This window comes from Python bivittatus, unplaced genomic scaffold (genome assembly GCF_059951505.1).
Source record: "Python bivittatus isolate LINGU-HERP-01145 unplaced genomic scaffold, Pbiv_v1 ctg000980_np1212, whole genome shotgun sequence".
Classification (NCBI taxonomy): Eukaryota; Metazoa; Chordata; class Lepidosauria; order Squamata; family Pythonidae; genus Python; species Python bivittatus.
The window spans coordinates 8,399,493-8,417,832 of NW_028277125.1; the positions used below are offsets into that span (position 1 = coordinate 8,399,493).

Genomic DNA, 18,340 nt, shown 5'->3' on the forward strand with positions numbered 1-18,340 from the left:
TGCAAATCTACTAGTGGATTCTGCAACAGAACTGTGAGTGAAAAATTGCCCTTGGTGATTTTCTTTTTTTCCCCTCGATGACAGTAAAGCCCAATGTTCAATTTCACTGGCCTTGTTTGTTTGTTTGTTTGTCACATTTATATATTATTTATACCTTCCATTCAGCCTCTTGGCTAAAAGAAAGGGACTAAGCTTTTCCTGATTTATGCCTTACGTGTGCATACATTTTCATAAAGCTCTTCTATTTTTTTCCATAACTGTTTCTACCTAGATTCTCCCATTGTATCCAGTCGTAAAGCCACTGAATTTAATTTTACATTTCCAAAAATCAGCAGCTGAAGAGGGTGCTATGAGGTCCACGCAAGCTACACATAACCCCTACAGAATAAAAAGCATTTGGGGTAAAAACTTTCCCCATTTTCTACTTCTGCATCAAATATTTATTTGCCTAGTTAACTCAATCCTTCTCCCCTCCAAGCATTAATTCTGCGTGGGAAGGAAATGAAGGGATCTACTTTTTGAAGTCTATTGTGAGGGGAAAAAGAGCAATAAATAAAATGAATAAATAAAATTACAGAGCAATAAATAAAATTGCTATGTGGACTAAAGTTTTCAGTCAGGGACAGGAAGCTGGAAAATAGATGGACAAAGTAAAGTGGTGATCGAAGGAGTGTGACAGGAGCAATGGAACAGGGAAGGGTGTTAAAATTAGCACCAAAGGACGGTAGCATGACCTGGGCATCATGATTGTGGTTTGTGGTTTTGAGGAATAAAAAGGATTGCTGGGAGGGGTTCGGGACACACGGCTAAGCTGTCTACCTGACCGCTTGCTCGTGCTGGACCTCATTGCAATGGGATCTTAAATAAGTATGTTATGTTTTGCTTCTTGAAGTAAGGTCTGTTTATACTTGCTTATTGAACTAACATTTAATAAATACTTTTATAGGGGATAGGGGAGAAATAAAACTTTGAAGTGTTCTGGTGTGTCTGTCTCTCAGGTTTGATGGGGTTTTTCCCCTGACCTTATCTATAACTCAGACATTTTGGAATATGGTTCCTATACAGCAGTGTTTCTCAATCTTGGCAACTTTAGGATGTGTGGACTGCAACTCCCAGAATTCCCCAACCAGCATGCTGGCTGGGGAATTCTGGGAGTCAAAATCCACACATCTTAAAGGTGCCAAGTTTGAAAAGCACTACTATAGGGGAGAAAAATCAGTATACTGGCATTTTGTGTTCTGTGTATGTGGGCGGGAAACGTGTTAGCTAAATTTTTGCTTTTCAGCCGGTCAGTGTCAAATGTGAAAAAGAAAGATTATTGTTCCTTTGTTGACTTAGAGACAGTGGATAGGCTTGAATAAGCTACCACATGAAGTTGAAGATTCGTTGCTGAATGTGATAAGAATAGTACATGACTGATGCAAAGTACGTGTGAGAATAAACGGCATGCTTAGTGAAGGGTTCAGAATTGAGCAAGGAGTAATTCAAGGGTGTGTGCTGTTCCCTTGGTTGTTTAATGCATTTATGGGCAAAGATGCAAAGAAGCTTGTAGGGAAGTTAAGAGTCAATTGAAATGGGAGATGAATGTGTTTGTACTTTTGTATGCAGAAGATGTTATGGTTTGAACTGAGCCTGAATGATTGGCATGGAACATTAGATGGACTGAATGATGCAGTCAAGCCAGGATCTGAACATTAATATATCAATATATTATCCAAAATGAATAACTATCTCCTTTTCTCTCTGCCATGAGTAAGCAGTGAAGATCCGCTCAGTTAAAATGAGGATCTCATGAAGGATCTCATTATGCCAAGTCCTTTGTTCAGCATCTGATTACAGATTCCATAGCACATGATCTTCTTAGATCCTTATTTGCTGCACATCACAAATATTTTCTGCCTTGCTGTGTGTGCAGCCAGGCTGTTGTGGCCTTTTGTCCCTCTGGACTGTCAATGGCTTTAGCCCTGTCCTTACTTCCCAAGTCACTGGTTGGGCTCACTTATTGCAAGAGACCATGATTTTGTTTACCATGGTTTGCTGTACAGGCCATAAAGGCTAGGTGCATATTTAAGGCATAAACGGTAGTTTGCAAACCACAGTGGCTGGTTCCTGCTGCACTACAACTGAGCAAACCTCATTATGACTTGGTGTGATGTGTGAACCCAGTCCAAGAGCTAAGCACAGGAACCATCCAAAAATAAAGCAATGGCTTTCTCTGAGATCTCCCTTTTTCCCAAATCACAAGGTGATGATGAGGCAATGAGGAGTTTAGTGCAATGTGTGAACCCAATTCTAATTTCCAACTGAAATAACATATAAAAAACATTACAACATTTGCACATCTTGTTGGGTTATCACTGCTTCATCTTGCCCTTGTTCTACTGCACAAACACACAGTTTAAATTTAGAATATATAGTCTTTGAGCGTTATATTTTCTTTATATGATGATGTTATATTCATAGCAATGCTTTCTGGATTGCACATGACACTGTGCATCAGCCAATCTGAATATTCATGCACTGATCCTCTCATTTATTGCATTATTACATCATTACAATACCCATTACAAATATTGCCTTCTCTCTGTGTGTTTTTTTTACAGCCATATAATAAATGAACTGATAGAAACCGAACGGGCTTACGTAGAGGAACTTCAAAGCATAATCGAGGTATGCTGAGTGTTTTTGGAAACATGAGCAGGGAAACTGAAGTCAAAAGCAGGATGGAGATATGCAAAATTATGCAAAATGAGGAAATCAGGCAAATTTGCTTACATTGCAAAATGGGTACAAGTGGTGGAATTCAGATCTTCGTGTGCAAAATCTGGGTTCCTTTGGTGCAAAATTTATCTACTTTGAGTTCAGGGGAAAGGTCCAGGCTTAACATTGGATGAAACAGCAATCTTAGAATGGAAAAACTGACTCCGTGGAACAGAACAAGACACTTCTCTGCCTCTCTGTTACCTTTCATATATTTGTGTTCTCCTCTCACTGTTCTCTTTCTTTATCTTAAATAGGGCTATGCATCAGAAATGGACAACCCTGATTTAATTCACATGATCCCAGCTGTGGTTTCGAACAAGAAGGAAGTTCTTTTCGGAAACCTCTCAGAAATCTATGAATTTCATAACAGGTTTGTGGAATGTGGCACAGTGGAACTCAGAATGTAGCTGTACGGTGTTTATTTGAAGGAAGCGTCTTTTAGAGACCTTAGAACATCAGTCCTAAAATAACTACAATGGCTGTAATCCATTGACTGCAGCCCACCAGATAACAGGCTGGCTGTGATATTTTTAATGTAAGGAAATAATATATCTGAATATTATAAAGCTAACGTGTACGTAGCACCTGCAGTACAGTCTTAATGACCTTCAAACTCCAGGCAATAGGTTCCTTTTTGCAACCATAGCTGCAACCATAGACATGAGTGCCTTCCAACAAAGCTTTCTGCATGGAATTGCCATATAATTCTGTGAGAGGCCCAAACCTATGTTTTCATTTATAACTTTCCCTTGTTTTTCCCCAAACTTCTTCTGTCTCCTGAAGATCAGTTAAGGATGAAAAGGCAGAAACGGTGTCCTGTGTCTTTGGATTAGTCATGTGAATAGCTGCTTAGACATGCCTAAGAAGCCTTTCTTCCCTTTTCCAGATAAAAGATAATCACGCCTTAAGAGATGAAGAATAAGAACACTGCGTACCGTAGTCAGAAATAAGAAAGAAAGCTTTTATACTTCAGCTATTCTCACTTTTCTACATTACAGAAAGTGTACATTCTACATTACATTACAGAAAGTGTAATGGCTGATACGTTTAGTGAATGATGCCAGGAAAGGACCAGATGCAGCTATACCACCAGGAACAATGTAGCCACTTCAGATGAAGGACCACAATACACTGAGAACTGGGGCCAAGCCACACACATGCTGCCTAAATGTATCGTCCAAAACATCTGCTTAATGCTGTGTAAGGCACACTGATCTACCCTGGCAGATTGGTTTGTATGGGATACCTTTGAGACTTCCTGCTCCAAGTTGAGTCTGCCCATCCAATTAAAGGCCCCTATTTTGGGAGAATGCCATCTGCTGGGACCTATAATCATACCTTCTCAGGAATGGCCCCCTTCTGTGGAACAGCTTATTTTTATATTTATTTATTTGTCGAATTTATATAGCTGCCCATCTCACAAAACAAGTAACTCTAGGCGGTGTACAACAAAGCTAAAACAGTTAATAAATACCTAAAACAATAACATTATTGTTTTTATTAAAAACATTAAAAAGTATAAAAAACAAAGCTAAGAAAAAGAAGATGTTAATAATAACAGAGCCACCTCACTAGTTCACCAGTCCTCTGGGGTCCCCAGGCCCGATGGCACAACCAGGTCTTGCGGAAAGACAAAAGTGTTGGAGCCAGCCTCACCTCAGAGGGGAGGATATTCCACAAGGTGGGTGCTATAGCAGGAAAAGCCCGCCACCTAGGGCCTCCCAAGTGTAACTCCCTAGATGACGGAACCCATAACATGCCCTCTCTGCTGGATCTGGTGGGATGGGCAGAGGTAATTGTGGAGAGGCGGTCCCTCCGAAACCTGATCCCATGCCATGTAGGGCTTTAAAGGTCAACACCAGCACCTTGAATTGGACCCGGAAACAACTGCTAGCCAATGCAACTTGCAAAGCAGAGGTTCTAACGTGAGTTCTACCAAAAACATACATAATTGCTTGTGCCGTTGCATTTTGCACCAGCTGAAGTTTCCAGATACTTTGCAAGGGCAGCCCTATGTAGAGCGCATTACAAAAGTCCAACCGGAAGGTGACTAGGGCATGGGTGACCGTGAATAGGGCCCCTCAATCTAGGAACAGGTGCAACTGGCACACAATACAAAGTTGTATGAAGGCCCTCCTAGCCATGACTATCACCTACTCATCGAGCAAGAGTCCTGAGTCCAGGAGGACCTCCAGATTGCACACCAGGTCTGTTTGGGGAAATACAACCTCATCCAGCACCAGAGGTGGCATAATCCTAGAACAGTTTGCCCCCTGAGGACTACCCTCTCCTTTTTGGGTTTCCAAAGAGCCTGGAAGACATGGGTCTTCAGGAAATCATTTGGGACAATGAGGATTGACTTCATTGGGTGGTACCATTGGGTGATATGGTTGTTTTCATGATTACAGTTTTGTTTCAATATTTAGTGGTTTGATATAAGCCTCCCAGAGCCATTGGGAGCCAACCAACCAACAATGCACAGATAGTGCTTTCCACATACAGATAGTCCTCAACTTACAACCACAATTGGGACTGGAATTTCCATCGCTAAGCAATGCGGTTGTTAAGTGAATCAGACCTGATTTTATGACCTCTTTTGCCATGGTCATTAAGCAAATCTGGCTTCCCCCATTGATTTTGCTTGTCAGAAGACCCCTGGGAAGGTCACAAGTGGTGATCACATGACTCCAGGATGCTGCAATCGTAAATATATGCCAGTTGCCAAGCACCCGAATTTTGTTTACGTGACCACAGGGACACTGAGATGGTTGTAAGTGCGAGGACTGGTCATAAGTCACTTTTTCAGTGCTGTCATAACTTTGAACAGTCATTAAACAAATGGTCATAAATCGAGGACTTCCTGTAGTTATCCCCAGTCAAGAACTAATAATATATGTTGAGCAGAGTACAGCAATGCTCCCAGAAAAACTTTGCCCAGGGAAAAAATACACACCAGCATGAGAGGTTTGCAAACTGCAATGTCCATATCTTGTTCTCCAAAGAAATTCAGCCAGAAAATATATACTATCTGGTTGTTTATTGATAAAAATACAAAACTTCATAAAATGCAAGTTGTATACAAAATATAGGGGGAAAAAAAACACGTCTCATAAATTCAGCATCCAAGACTTATCTACAAACATAAAGTCTCTAGCCAAAAACTCTCAGAGAAGAGGTACACTACTTGGTTATTAGTTACAACTACATAACCCATAAAACTACTTCACTACATGGTGGCTAACGCTAAAACAACTGCTAGGCTGGGCATACAATGCTCCAATTATATTGCCACCTCATACCCCCCCACTGGGTAACTAGCATACACACGCCAATAGGTGGCAGTAAATAGCAGTATGGGGCCGCAGTGGCTCAGCAGCTTAATGACGCTGAAAGTTGCCGGCCAGAAATGGTCGACACTTCAGCGGTTCGAGTCCAGCCTTCGCGTTAGCAGGGTGAGCTCCTGTTTCCTCCCCAGTTCCTGTAAACCCAACAGTTCGAAAACTCACGTGAGTAGGTAAATGGGTACTCTCACTCCGGTGGGAGGAAAAATGCTGGCGGCGCCTTGCAAAAAAGGAGTCGGGAGCAGTTGCCGGTAAGCGCAAAAAACCGTGCGTGCCCGAGAAAGGCGCGAAGCAACGGAAACCCGCCTCCTGCGCTCGCCAGCTGGGCTCTGCTCTAGGAAGGAGGCTCTGGCAAACCACTTCCGAAACAATTGCCTTGAAAACTGCAAGGACTCGTCCAAGCAGTCACTGCAGAGTCGGTAACGACTGAGCGCAGATTAAAAAAAAAAAAATAGCAGTATATGTGCTAACACACAAGTCATACGATCTCTCTCTAGACACAACATTTCTGTGAAGATAACGAGCTGCAACCTTTCCCATGAGAAAATCCTAACAATATATAGGATAGAATGGAGGAAGTTGAGCAAATTCAGCAGACAAAAATCCATGGCGTTGCTGCAATATCTGACATAAAATGAACCCACTGAGGCCAAGGCAAAGGAAGCCATAAAGCCAATGGAAGATTATGCCCAGTGATAAAAACCAGTGATTTTATTGGCAGAAGTTACCAGGCTTTCAAATTCATAAAACCAACCATTTCTCCTTCAAAGTCAGGATCTATTTCTCATGGCTGTTTCCAAGTTACAAGCAACTAGGGCAAATGTTCCAGATAACCTTGTTTAGATTAAAGCAACCATTTGCAAATACAATAGTAATATGTGGTAGTAAACAGTAGTAAAAAAATCATTTTGTGGGCAATGCACACACTTACAACTAAATCTCTGGGCCTGGCCACAGTGCCCTTTGGAGTGAGAATAACACTGGCATTGCTGCACAAGAGAACTTTATCTAAACGAAACAGCAGCAACCAGTGATCTTCACAGCATCTCTCTCTCTCTGAGTCATGTGGTTTGCTTAGTGCCGTGTTGCTTAGCGGTCATTTCGCTGGAAGCAATTATGGTTGCTAAACGAGGATTACCTGTCTTCTCCAAAGTGGTGCAAAAACCTTGAAATTATACTCTACAGACCCATATGAATCTTTCTTAGTAGGGGACCTTGTAGCTTAAATTCAGATGAAGACCCAACCTGAAGAACCTCTTCTAAACTATTGCTTTCATTTTATATCCATTCCAGAATCTTCCTCAAAGAGCTGGAAAACTGCATAGAAAAACCTGAGCTTCTGGGTCGGTGCTTTTTAAAAAGAGTAAGTGAATTATAGTGCTTTAGTTAATCTAGTTTCTTGATGGTGTTCTGGCCCATTTCCCTTGGCATCTGATTCTTTTCAGGCTCGGCTTTAGGTGGGCAGCCAGATGGGAAGTCATGTGAGGTTAAACAACTTGCTTGTGCATTCTTCAAATAAATTAACAAACAAGCAAAGACCCAGAAAAGACCACATTTCTTTCTTCCAATGAGTTGGCAGGACAATGCTAGAGTGTTGCATTGTCCTGCAAATTGTCCGGCATCTTCCCATTTTCCCCTTTCATTCTCTCCCCAACCCCCCACTTTTCTTACTGCATAACTTGAGAATCAAACACCAGAATGGGAAAAAGAGAGAACATCTTGAAATGAGAAATGTGTATTCAACCAAGTATAAATTTTAGTCTAATCTCTTGAAACATTTACAATCAAATACAATTTTTAACTATATATCTCAGATTTATACTTTATTCCAGCGCTTGCATAATTTTGAGTTCACCCTTTTCATTCAATGTCCCAAAATATCTAGCTGTTTATTCCTTTTTCTATATTATTGGATAAGAGAAAGCAATAATAAATGTCCTTTCAAACATTCTGCTTTTTGAAGCTTGTCAGTTCCATCATTGTTGTATTCCCCTCGTTTTTTCTTTAAACATCTGAAGTAGTTTCTTTCTATGTATAGTATAGAATATATAGTATATATATAATATATAGTATAGAATATAGTAACATATAGATTTTAAACTAGAGACATTTTTGTTGAAACATGTAGTGAAGAATCTGGTTAGAACTGTAACCTGGTTAGAACTGTAACTGATATTGTAACTGATACTGGTTAGAACTGTAACTTTTAAGAATTGGAAAAATTAAAAAGTACTTATGCAGGAGGAAGTTATTGAAAATTATGGAATGTGCAGAGATGAGTTAAATTGAGATTTGAAATTAGAGTAAGAAGATAAGTAATTTTATATGACACTGAGAAAATATAGTAATGTAATGGATTAGGAAATTTTATAATAGAAATTTGATATTAATTATTATATATATACACATATAATCAATAGATGAAAATGTATTACTAATCCTATTGAAAGTTAAAATTTCTTGTAATAAATGATTCTATAGATTAGCTATGAATGATTAATAATTGTTAATTGATAAGTATACAAGTATATTTTGAATAGATGATATGAGAATTTAAGATTATGAAAGGGGCACCAACGAGTTGGTAACTGGTTGACACACGGTATAAAATGGAAGATGCTTTTTTTATGCCTTTCTATGTTTTTGTTTGTTCATGTATGTTTTGTGTTTGTTGTAAAAATAAAAAAATATTAAAAAAAAAAAAAGAAATGAGAAATGTGTAAGGACAAATGTGACAACCTAACAAAGTCACTGTAAATAAACAAGAAAATAGAACAAAATAATTTGCATGTAATTAGGTACATTTTTGGCTTTGGTGAATTTAGAACATTCCACGGAGTTCAGCTGCTTCAGTTCCATTGTGGAACTGTTAACAAATTGGTCTGCTTACAGTCCAGTACTTTTTGAGACACAGAACAGAAGAGAACAATCCTTAAACATTCAACAGAAGAGAAAAAATTCTTAAATTAAGGATATATAAGAATGTTTTGGTGGATTGCAATCCAGGAATTGTACAAGTTGTTTAGTACAGGAATCTTTCAACTTTTTTTTAATTGATGCAAATCAGTATTTTCCAATAAAACAGAAAAAATGTGATACTGTAATTATTATGAAAAAAAACAGTATTCCTTCTATTGCTGTTACAGAATCACTGTTAGTGATTCCATATACATTTGACTATATGGTAGTCAGGATTAATTTTTGCAGCTTCTAAATCAGTGTTTTTCAAACTTGGCAACTTTAAGATGTGTGAACTTCAACTCTCAGAATTCCCCAGCCAGCAACTATATTTCAGATGGTTATTCCTTGGCAGTATTTCTTTTTAACCAACTTGGACATTTGCTCTTCAAATCAAGGAGGTGTTGTAGTTATAGCAGATGCCCCTGAATTGGCACACTCCAAATATGTGGGATGATATGCTGGCTGGGGAATTCTGGGAATTGAAATCCACACACCTGAAAGTTGCCAAGTGTGAGAAACACTGATCTAGGCCAACCCTTTGCCTGGCGTGGGATTTCTAGCAGGGCAAATCAAAAGATACTATTCATCTATTTCAATTTTCCTTAACAGATTTTTGTGATTAAAGAATTGAATATCCAAGTGTCTGGAAGAATGTATATGCTTTCTCATGGCCTTTTCAAGGATATAGCTCAGTATAGAAATTAGCCTGGAAAACATGTGCTAAAGCATTTTTAAGAGCACTTTCAGAAATCAAATTTGTGAAACCAAACTTACTGGACAGCAGACAATATCAGCCAGGAAATCATGATTTAGAAGAGTGTTTTTTTAAACTTGGCAACTTTAAGAAGTGTGGACTTTAACACCCAGAATTCCCCAGCTAGCATATCATCCCACATATCTAACTACAACACCTCCTTGATTTGAAAGGAAATGTCCAAGTCAGTTAAAAAGAAATACTGGCAAGGAATAACCATCTGAATTATAGTTGCATTCTTTCACAAGATTTTAGGCCAAATGTTCAAAGTCAAAGGATTTTATAAAGCAATTTATGGTTAGTCAGTGAAAAAAGAACGTTGAACATGATGGTGCTTGGTTAATGAGCATATTTGGATCAAAGCCAGGATGTAAACTGTGTTGTTTTTTTGTGTGAGTTTGTGTCATTTCTTGCTTTGATTCTCTTGTTGCTCAGGCTACAGTCATGGTCAACCAGAAAGAACATGATGTGTTATTTAAATTCCAGTTAATTTTACTTTAAACAGGCCATTAAGTTTTATGTGTCCCTTATCTAAAACCACAGTGTGTGTTATTAATCCAGCTAGCAGAAATTGTGATGCAACCATTTTCACACAGTGAGAGGGAGGGTTAATTTTTAAAAGTGATTAATCTGCTAACTTGTCAGAGGATTTTATAAATCCTGCAAAGGCTGTGAGACTTGCTCACTTGTAAAATTAAGGCATCTTGAAAGAGAAATGACTCTTTGTTGCTGGACTTCATCATCTTTGAAGCATTAAAACTTTTGGTTGGCCAGAAGTGTCAACTCCTTCAGATTTCACGTGGACCCAAAATTAAAGGGTTCTTTTCAAGCAAGATGAGTTTTCTGCTTCCCCTGAGAAGCTAGACAGAATTATTATCTTGGGTCCTTGGACTTTTCATGATACAAGGACGTTTCAGGCAGGTGGGAACTCATCTCATGTGAAAATGGTTGCTTCTCTTGAAAGGGGAAAAGAGGAAGTTTTCAGGAATGCTTCTCCTGGGCCGTATGTCTGGCTGGCCCTTTCACTAGAGGTGATGTTTGCTTTGGTAGCAAGGAAATGTTCCATCTACTGCTGAGCAAGATCAGCCTGAGCTTTGACTAAACATATGTGTTCATTTTTCTTTTGTGTTTTGTATTTGTTTTTGTTCTGAAACATTTCATGAAGCTCGCCTATGGTTTGAGAAGACATTTGCTTCACTTCCACAAACCTGTATGTCAAAAGTAATTTGAATGGTGAAACACGGTCAACTCAAGTGGACTTTGAAGTTGTGCTTTCATGAGCTGAGCCAACAAACTGTGGTTTAACATAACCCCAGGCATAAGGGCTTCAGAGGGTGTGATGGAAATACAGTTAATCACTAGAGCAGGCAGGGCTAAACTCTTAACTGTTTTGGAGACTGGGGGAGTTTCAGTCAAGTTCCAGAGGTGGTACCGAAATATCACAGAGGTTGTGGAAAGAAATGCAAGTTCCTCATATTATGTTCCATTTGGTTTTGGCTTCTTGAACGATTTTAAAAATCCTGGTTTAGCATGACGTGTGAGTCTAAACCTAAGCTTGCTCTTAAAATATGAAGCCTGCATAATGCAGAATTACAAAAAAGAGGTTTGTGTAGCCCCCTTTACATTCCTACAAATATATTTGGGGAAAAAGCTACTCCTTTGGTATTTGGATTTACATGATTCAACTCTAACCTCCTTTATATTACAGAAAGAAGATCTCCAGATCTATGAAAAATATTGTCAAAACAAGCCAAAGTCAGAAGCTCTTTGGAGGCAGTGTGGAGACAGCCTTTTTTTTCAGGTAGGCTCAGTGATGCAAGCCATCTGAGAGACCTTTTTTCTCAGATCTTAGAAATGCATTAGTCGATCCCACACCAGACAAGGAGTTGGCCTAGATCAGTGTTTCTCAAACTGGACAACTTTAAGAATTCTGGGAGTTGGTCCACACATCTTAAAGTTGCCAAGGTTGAGAAACACTTGTTTGTGGCATCAAAACTCAGGAGTCTAATAGCACCTTTTCTGACTATCAGATGTTATTCAAAGACATAAACCTATACCTCTGAATAAAATTCATTAATCAGAAAAGGTGCTACCAGACTCCTTTTGACTGTGGGTGTGAGGTGAAGGAAGTGCATCTTTATTTATTTAGGTGTTGGAGTTATACCAGTTCTTCCTCAAGGAGCTCATTATTCGGTATTGCTAGCACAACTGTTAGTTGAACTTTGAAACAGCACTTTCAGTGGGACAGACATTCCTAAATTATTGTAAAGAGGCACACTTGTTTTTTCATAGAACAGCTTCCTTGTCTCTTACACCTAGAACATAAATCTAAGGCCCTACTCAATCAAATGAGCAGCAGGGTTGGCCATCTGCTCTTCAAAGCAAAGGAAGTAATTAATCCATTAGAGTCAAAAATGTCCTTCTTCCTTCCTGACTTTTTAAATCCTGAATTTACACCGAAACCAGAGCTCAGTTGCTGATAATACAAAACAAAGAAAAGAAAAATATTAGATTTAAAGTGTCAAAACTTATTAAAATGCCCCATGGAATTTGGTCTGGTAGAAATGGTCTTTTTCAATGCCATGATAAGGGAAGACATATTTGTTGTTTTCTTGGGCATTTAAGCACAGAACAAGCTAAGATATTTTTACTTACCCAAGAATTCTTATATGTGTCATCAATGAATATCAGCCTACAGGGTTTGACCTAAAATTCAAGACTGTCAAGATCATTTTGAATCATGATTTTGTCCTGCAGGATATTAACCAATCCAGTTAGCTTGTGTCATCTGTAAATTTGATAAACACCTGTTCCACCTTCTATATTAATATACAGTATACCACAAAGCCTGGGATGGAACTTGAATAGGTCCACATAGTTGACATGGTTCTTTTCATATCTAGATTGCTACTTAGTTGTAGATTCTATGACTATATATTACAGAAGCATTATACTCCTAATTCTTCATTGTGGTCTCTATGCATTTTAAAAATTGTATCACATAAATTGGTATTCCTGAACTCACAGAAGCATAGAGATAACATTCTGAAGCTAAGCTGTGATTTGCTGGGCTTAGGAAGCTGCTCCCTATTCTTGTATTTGTCAGTTAACTGTTACTTTATCCCCGTTCCTTTTGGCCATTCATGAGACAATATCTTAGAATGTTCCTTGTGAGTCCCCTGCTGAGTTGGATGTCATTATTATTCTATTATCTCTCTCTCTCTCTCTCTGATTTATATTTTCTGAATCATAGCTTTACATTTATTCTTTTTCCCCATCTTCATTTGGCCAAAGATGCTTGTGCCTTTGAAGGCCCTGCTTAGCAAATGCATCCCATGGCATCAGAAGGACGTTTGGCTCCTCTTGTGCCCAGGTGAAGGACATCTAAGAGGTTCTTGCTGCTATTTATTTATTTATTTATTTATTTACTTACTTACTTACTTACTTATTTTTAACTTTGTATGCCGCCCATCTCCCTCCAACGGGTGAGTCTGGCGGCTCACAATTAAAATCAGAAACCCCATCAAGAATTAAAAATCCCCCCATAAATAGTTAAATAAATAACCCATTAAAAATCGAATCTAAACAACAAACCCTGTACATAAATGCTAAAAACATTCAAGATGACCCGGGGGGGGAGCAAAGTCAGTCCCCCCACAAGCCACCTCCACTGGTGCGAGCCTATTGCCAGGGTTTTACCAAGCAGGCTAGTTGCTACAGTAGCAGGAAAATCTTCTCTCAGAGAATTTGTGGACTAATCAAGAAGGCACGCCAACATCTAAGAATGTATCATCTGCTTTGACACTGCCACAAGCTTTGTAGGTCATACCAGATCAGAACACGTGGCCCCAATAGATTATCTCTGTGAGAATGTGATCCAATAAGGCTCCATCCTTAAAATAGGCCACAGGTTTTCTCTGTTTGTTCCCCACCAATCTGATAATGTGCTTTTCGGGGATCAGATCATAAACAGCTCAGTTAAGCAAATAGCTCAACAGATTCTGAACCAAATGAGGTAGAACGTGGGAAAAGTTAGCTGGGAAAGTTCAGGTGGGTTATTAATTCTTAATATATTATACACATAAATCTTGAGGTTGCATTGTGGAAGTTGCTGTCCATACTTTCCTACCCGATCTTAAAACTAATAACATCTCCATAAATTTCTGACAGTGATGGGAAGCTTAAGGGATGCAAGCAGATTGGGGGAGTGCACCACATATGATGGCTTTTCTGTGTGTGTGTTTTTTTTTTAACGATTCTTCAAAGGATAAAGCAATTCAGCCAGGAAATGTTCCAGCCCAATTTTTCTCCATGCTGATTTTGGGGGTAGGAATATAAGAGAGACGTCTGAAGTGGTTCAACCTGTTGGACCAGCTGTTTCTGCAGCACAGTTAGAGCAAGTGCTCTTCATAAAATTAGCAATGATCATAATAGCTTTTTTGAGAGAAAATCTGATCAAATGACTCTTTGTTGAACAACCTTCTCATCAGCTCTTCCTTGGGCAATGAAAACAGTGAAGACTTGGCATTGGCCAGAATCTGCTATTGGTTTACCCAAATACTATGTTAAGTTGGAAGAAAATAGTTCACAACTATGGAGAATTTGGATTCCACTATTTGAAAGTGTTAACTTTTTCTTTGACTTGTAAGTATAAACAGTCTTGCCGGATATAGGTGGATCTCCATGGCTTCAGCAAATTTATTTGTTTGTTTATTTATTTATATTTCACATTTGTCATTGACCACCTCCCTAGAAGCAACTCTGGGCGATTTACAGTAAAAGTATAAATATTAATTAAAATACAATAAAATGACAGTCCTACAAATAATAAATATCTTCCAAGATTGATGGTGAAATTATTAGGCTCAAGCATCCAAAGTGCTAGGAAGCTGTGCCTTACCAACTCAATTTAAATGACAAACTCTACCTAATTTTAAGAGATATCTCTGGATGTTCATTCTAACCTGCAATAAAAGAGTTGTTAGTTTTTCATATTCACATGATTTGTATTCCCTTTTACTCCCTGTAGCATATTCAACAATTAATTGAGTTTATTGAACTGTTCATGCTAAAATTGTTGGGCCTGGCCTTTTCATTTAGCAAAGTGAGAACCATTTTAGCAAGGCCTGCATACTTTCAACAAATCTACTGCTTTCAGTGAGGCACTTTAATTTAACATCACTGTTGGAGAAAATCTCTCCATCTAGTCAGCTTTTGTACATGGAATATGGGACCATCTTTTTATTCTACCCTGGCCAAAAAAAAAAAAAAAATGTCTTGCTTTGATCGTAGGAAATGCCACTATCTTTCCTTTCTCCATTGAATTTCCATTTGACCTCAATCTACAATTCTAGGAAAACCCTTTCCCATCTATTTGTCAGTCTTGGTATATCAGGATAGGTTTTCTTATACAAAATGATTCCCATTTGTCATAGATGTTTGTATGTGTGTATAATTAGATAACTGTGATATTTGCAAGATTGTCATGCAAACTGGTGTCTGCAAGATCCGGTGCTTCTGTCTAAACAATGAGAGCCGTGCTGCACCGTCACAACCTGGGCTCCACCCTTTCATATATACATGCAACATCACAACGTGTATACAAAAGAGGCAGAGTTTGTGTTGTGCAATGCTACACTGCTTTTATAGTTTGTGTCCCCACACACCCCAGGGCCATGGATACCTCTGCACACAAAGTAATTTGAAATTGCTGAAAGACGTGTTCTAAAAGAAGAAGAAAAGGAAATGATTCAGGGATCAAGATCCCATATCCTGATAGCAAATTCTGAAAGAATAATTGTGGTTGTGAGCTTTGATGCTGAAGGGCCATGCTGTACTTCATCACAGTTATATAGATTGAAGATGGTGGAGCAATGCTCCAGATAGAAAGAAGGTTTTAATAAGTCCTCTTGAAGCTGCTGGGTCAATAATCTTGCAGTTGAGTAAGCCACAAGTTGCAATTGCTCAGTGTAAGGACTTCAGTTCCCAGAATTTGCACACAGCATCACCTTGGCTATGGCATTGGAGACCAACACATCCGGAAACCTCGAGGCTCAGGAGGCTCTGTACTCTGAAAAGGTCAAGAAATGATATAAACAAGAAGGATAAAAATTGAATTGCTAATGACACCAAGGCTGTCCAGCAACTGCCTGAAATATCCTCTGGCAAACACACTGTACATGTTAGTGGCCAGAACAATGGAAGTTCTAGAAGAGGGGAACAAAGGCAGTTTGAATGTCAGCAAAATGAATTATCTTTGCAAGTTAGCATCCAAATCTCTTTGCAGTAAATGAATGACAATTGGACATTTACTGTGCTGAAAGAGACAGATCACTCAGATGAACTGCTACATATACAGCTTTTCTTTTCTTTTTTGTACCAAGTCAGTCTTGACTTCTGGTGACTGCCTGGACAAATCGCTGCAGTTTTCTTGGCAACTTTTTCAGAAACAGTTTGCCCTTGCCTTCTTCTTCTTAGTGCTGAGAGAGAGTGACTGGCCCAAAGTTACCCAGCTGGCTTTGTGCCCAAAGTGGGACTAGAACTCCCAGTCTCCTGGTTTCTAGTCTGGTACCTTTAACCGCTACACCAAACTGGCTCTCATATTATGCATTCATGTTTTTTTTGTGTGCTATTTGTTTCCTAATATCATCTAGTCTCCATTAGGCATACAAAGATGCTTTTCTGTAACACACAACCATCTCTTTTATAAACAGCCAGAGGATATCCATGCTGCGGATCCTAAAAGACATTGGGATTATAAAAGCAACAAGGTTCTTAGCTTTAAAAAATGTAAACTTGTAATTTAGTTCTTAGTGTATCCTGTTAGACCAGCAGTACTTCATTCTGTCTTTTCCTTATGTCTTTTCCAGGAATGTCAGCGAAAATTAGATCATAAACTCTCCCTTGATGCTTATCTTTTAAAGCCGGTCCAGAGGATTACCAAATACCAGTTGCTTTTGAAGGTAGGACTTTTCAGAATGGTTTGGTCTGCAAGTGAAAAGCACTGTATTTCTGCAGTATTTGATTGCACAGGAGGGAGAGTAATTATTCAGTCCATCTTTCTAAACGTGTGTTGATGCTGAGTAGTGAACAGAAGGCATTCTGCACATATTGGTATATTTTTATTAAGAATGTTTACATAGATAAAAGAAAGATATATAGTAAATATATATACACATAAAAGAAGGAAAAAGAGAAAAAAGGAAAAGTGCAGAAAGCAAAACAGTAGAAGAAAGATAACTAAAGAAACAGAGATGCAAAGAAATAAGTGACTTCCAACCTTCTTTTCAGCAGTTATAAACAAACTCTTTGTCCCTCCACCCTCTGTAATATCACAAAAATCCCTTCAGCCCCTCGTTCAGACCTTTTTCAATCATCAGATCCATAAATCATCATTTCACTTTTTTCCATTTTCAGCAAAAAGTCTGTAAAAGGTTTCCAGTCTTTTATAAAAGTTCTTATTGTTTTATCCTTGACCCAACAGGTCAGTTTTGCCATTTCAGCCACTTCTGCCATCTTCACAATAAATTCCTCCATTGTGGGAATTTCAGTATTTCTCCATCGTTGCGCATATAATAGTCTTGCTGCATTCTGCACATACCTGGAAGAAGTTCCAATTAGTTGGAATATGCAGTCTAAATTATATGATCCCATAACTATAATTAAAATGTTAGCCCTTTTTAAATTGATTGTATGCATTCATTCCAAAGGTTATTTTAAGTTTAATCAGAAACTTAAAGATTAGTTCAAGTTAAAAAAAAAAAAAAGTATAAGAACTGCTTTCAGATTCCTAAGGCTAAGCCTGAGATTTGGTTTAAAGTGGCCATCATCCCCAAATTCCAGATGATGCATTGAATTATAACTCCATGCGAAATAAGCCAATATTGGATGAAAGTTTTAGAAGGTGTAGTCTAAAGCTGTAGGTTTTGGGATGAGAAGAATCCTAAAACAGACAATTTCATTTTAAACTCCTTGCTAATACTCTTTTTATGATTTCCCTCCTGGGTCTGGAAAATCAGCACAATTGACAGTATCTTTGACACAGATATATTTGGTGTTTTTTATTGTATTTACTCGCAAGAATGCTTCTTGTAAACAAATATTAAAAATGGCACCATTCTAGTTCAGAGAAAGGTGTTTTGAGCTGTAGTTCCCATGATCGTCAACCACTATCCATGTTTTCTAAAGCTTATGAAAGTGATAGTCTGAAACAATGTTTCTCAACCTTGGCAACTTTAAGATTTGTGGACTTAAACTCCCAGAATTCCCCAGCCAGCAAGTTTGTTAGTTGCTTATCTAATCAACATTAGCTCAGCTCAGGGGACAGAAAGCCTGGGAAGAAGAGATTGAAAATATTCAAAGAGACTCCATCTTAATTAATTTGCTAATTAGAAGAGCACTGGAGGTTCCGATCACAGTTTCCACACCCCTAATTCTTGCATTACATTTCTGGCATTGAAGTCTATGTGATTCTTGCCCCTTGATTGTGCCCTGCTCTATGGGGCAAAGCCTCCTATTTGGT

At 38.6% G+C, this 18,340-nt stretch overlaps 1 protein-coding gene across 1 annotated transcript in view; it reads left to right on the forward strand.

The window, feature by feature from the left end:
- The window catches only part of MCF2L2 (MCF.2 cell line derived transforming sequence-like 2), a 216,995-nt gene that overhangs the window by 139,118 nt on the left and 59,537 nt on the right, over positions 1-18,340 (forward strand). Inside the window, exons 16-20 of the mRNA XM_088131892.1 lie at positions 2,604-2,670; positions 3,018-3,133; positions 7,398-7,467; positions 11,528-11,620; positions 16,689-16,781. Coding sequence (XP_087988018.1) covers positions 2,604-2,670; positions 3,018-3,133; positions 7,398-7,467; positions 11,528-11,620; positions 16,689-16,781 — 439 coding nt within the window. The remainder of the gene's footprint in view (positions 1-2,603; positions 2,671-3,017; positions 3,134-7,397; positions 7,468-11,527; positions 11,621-16,688; positions 16,782-18,340) is intronic.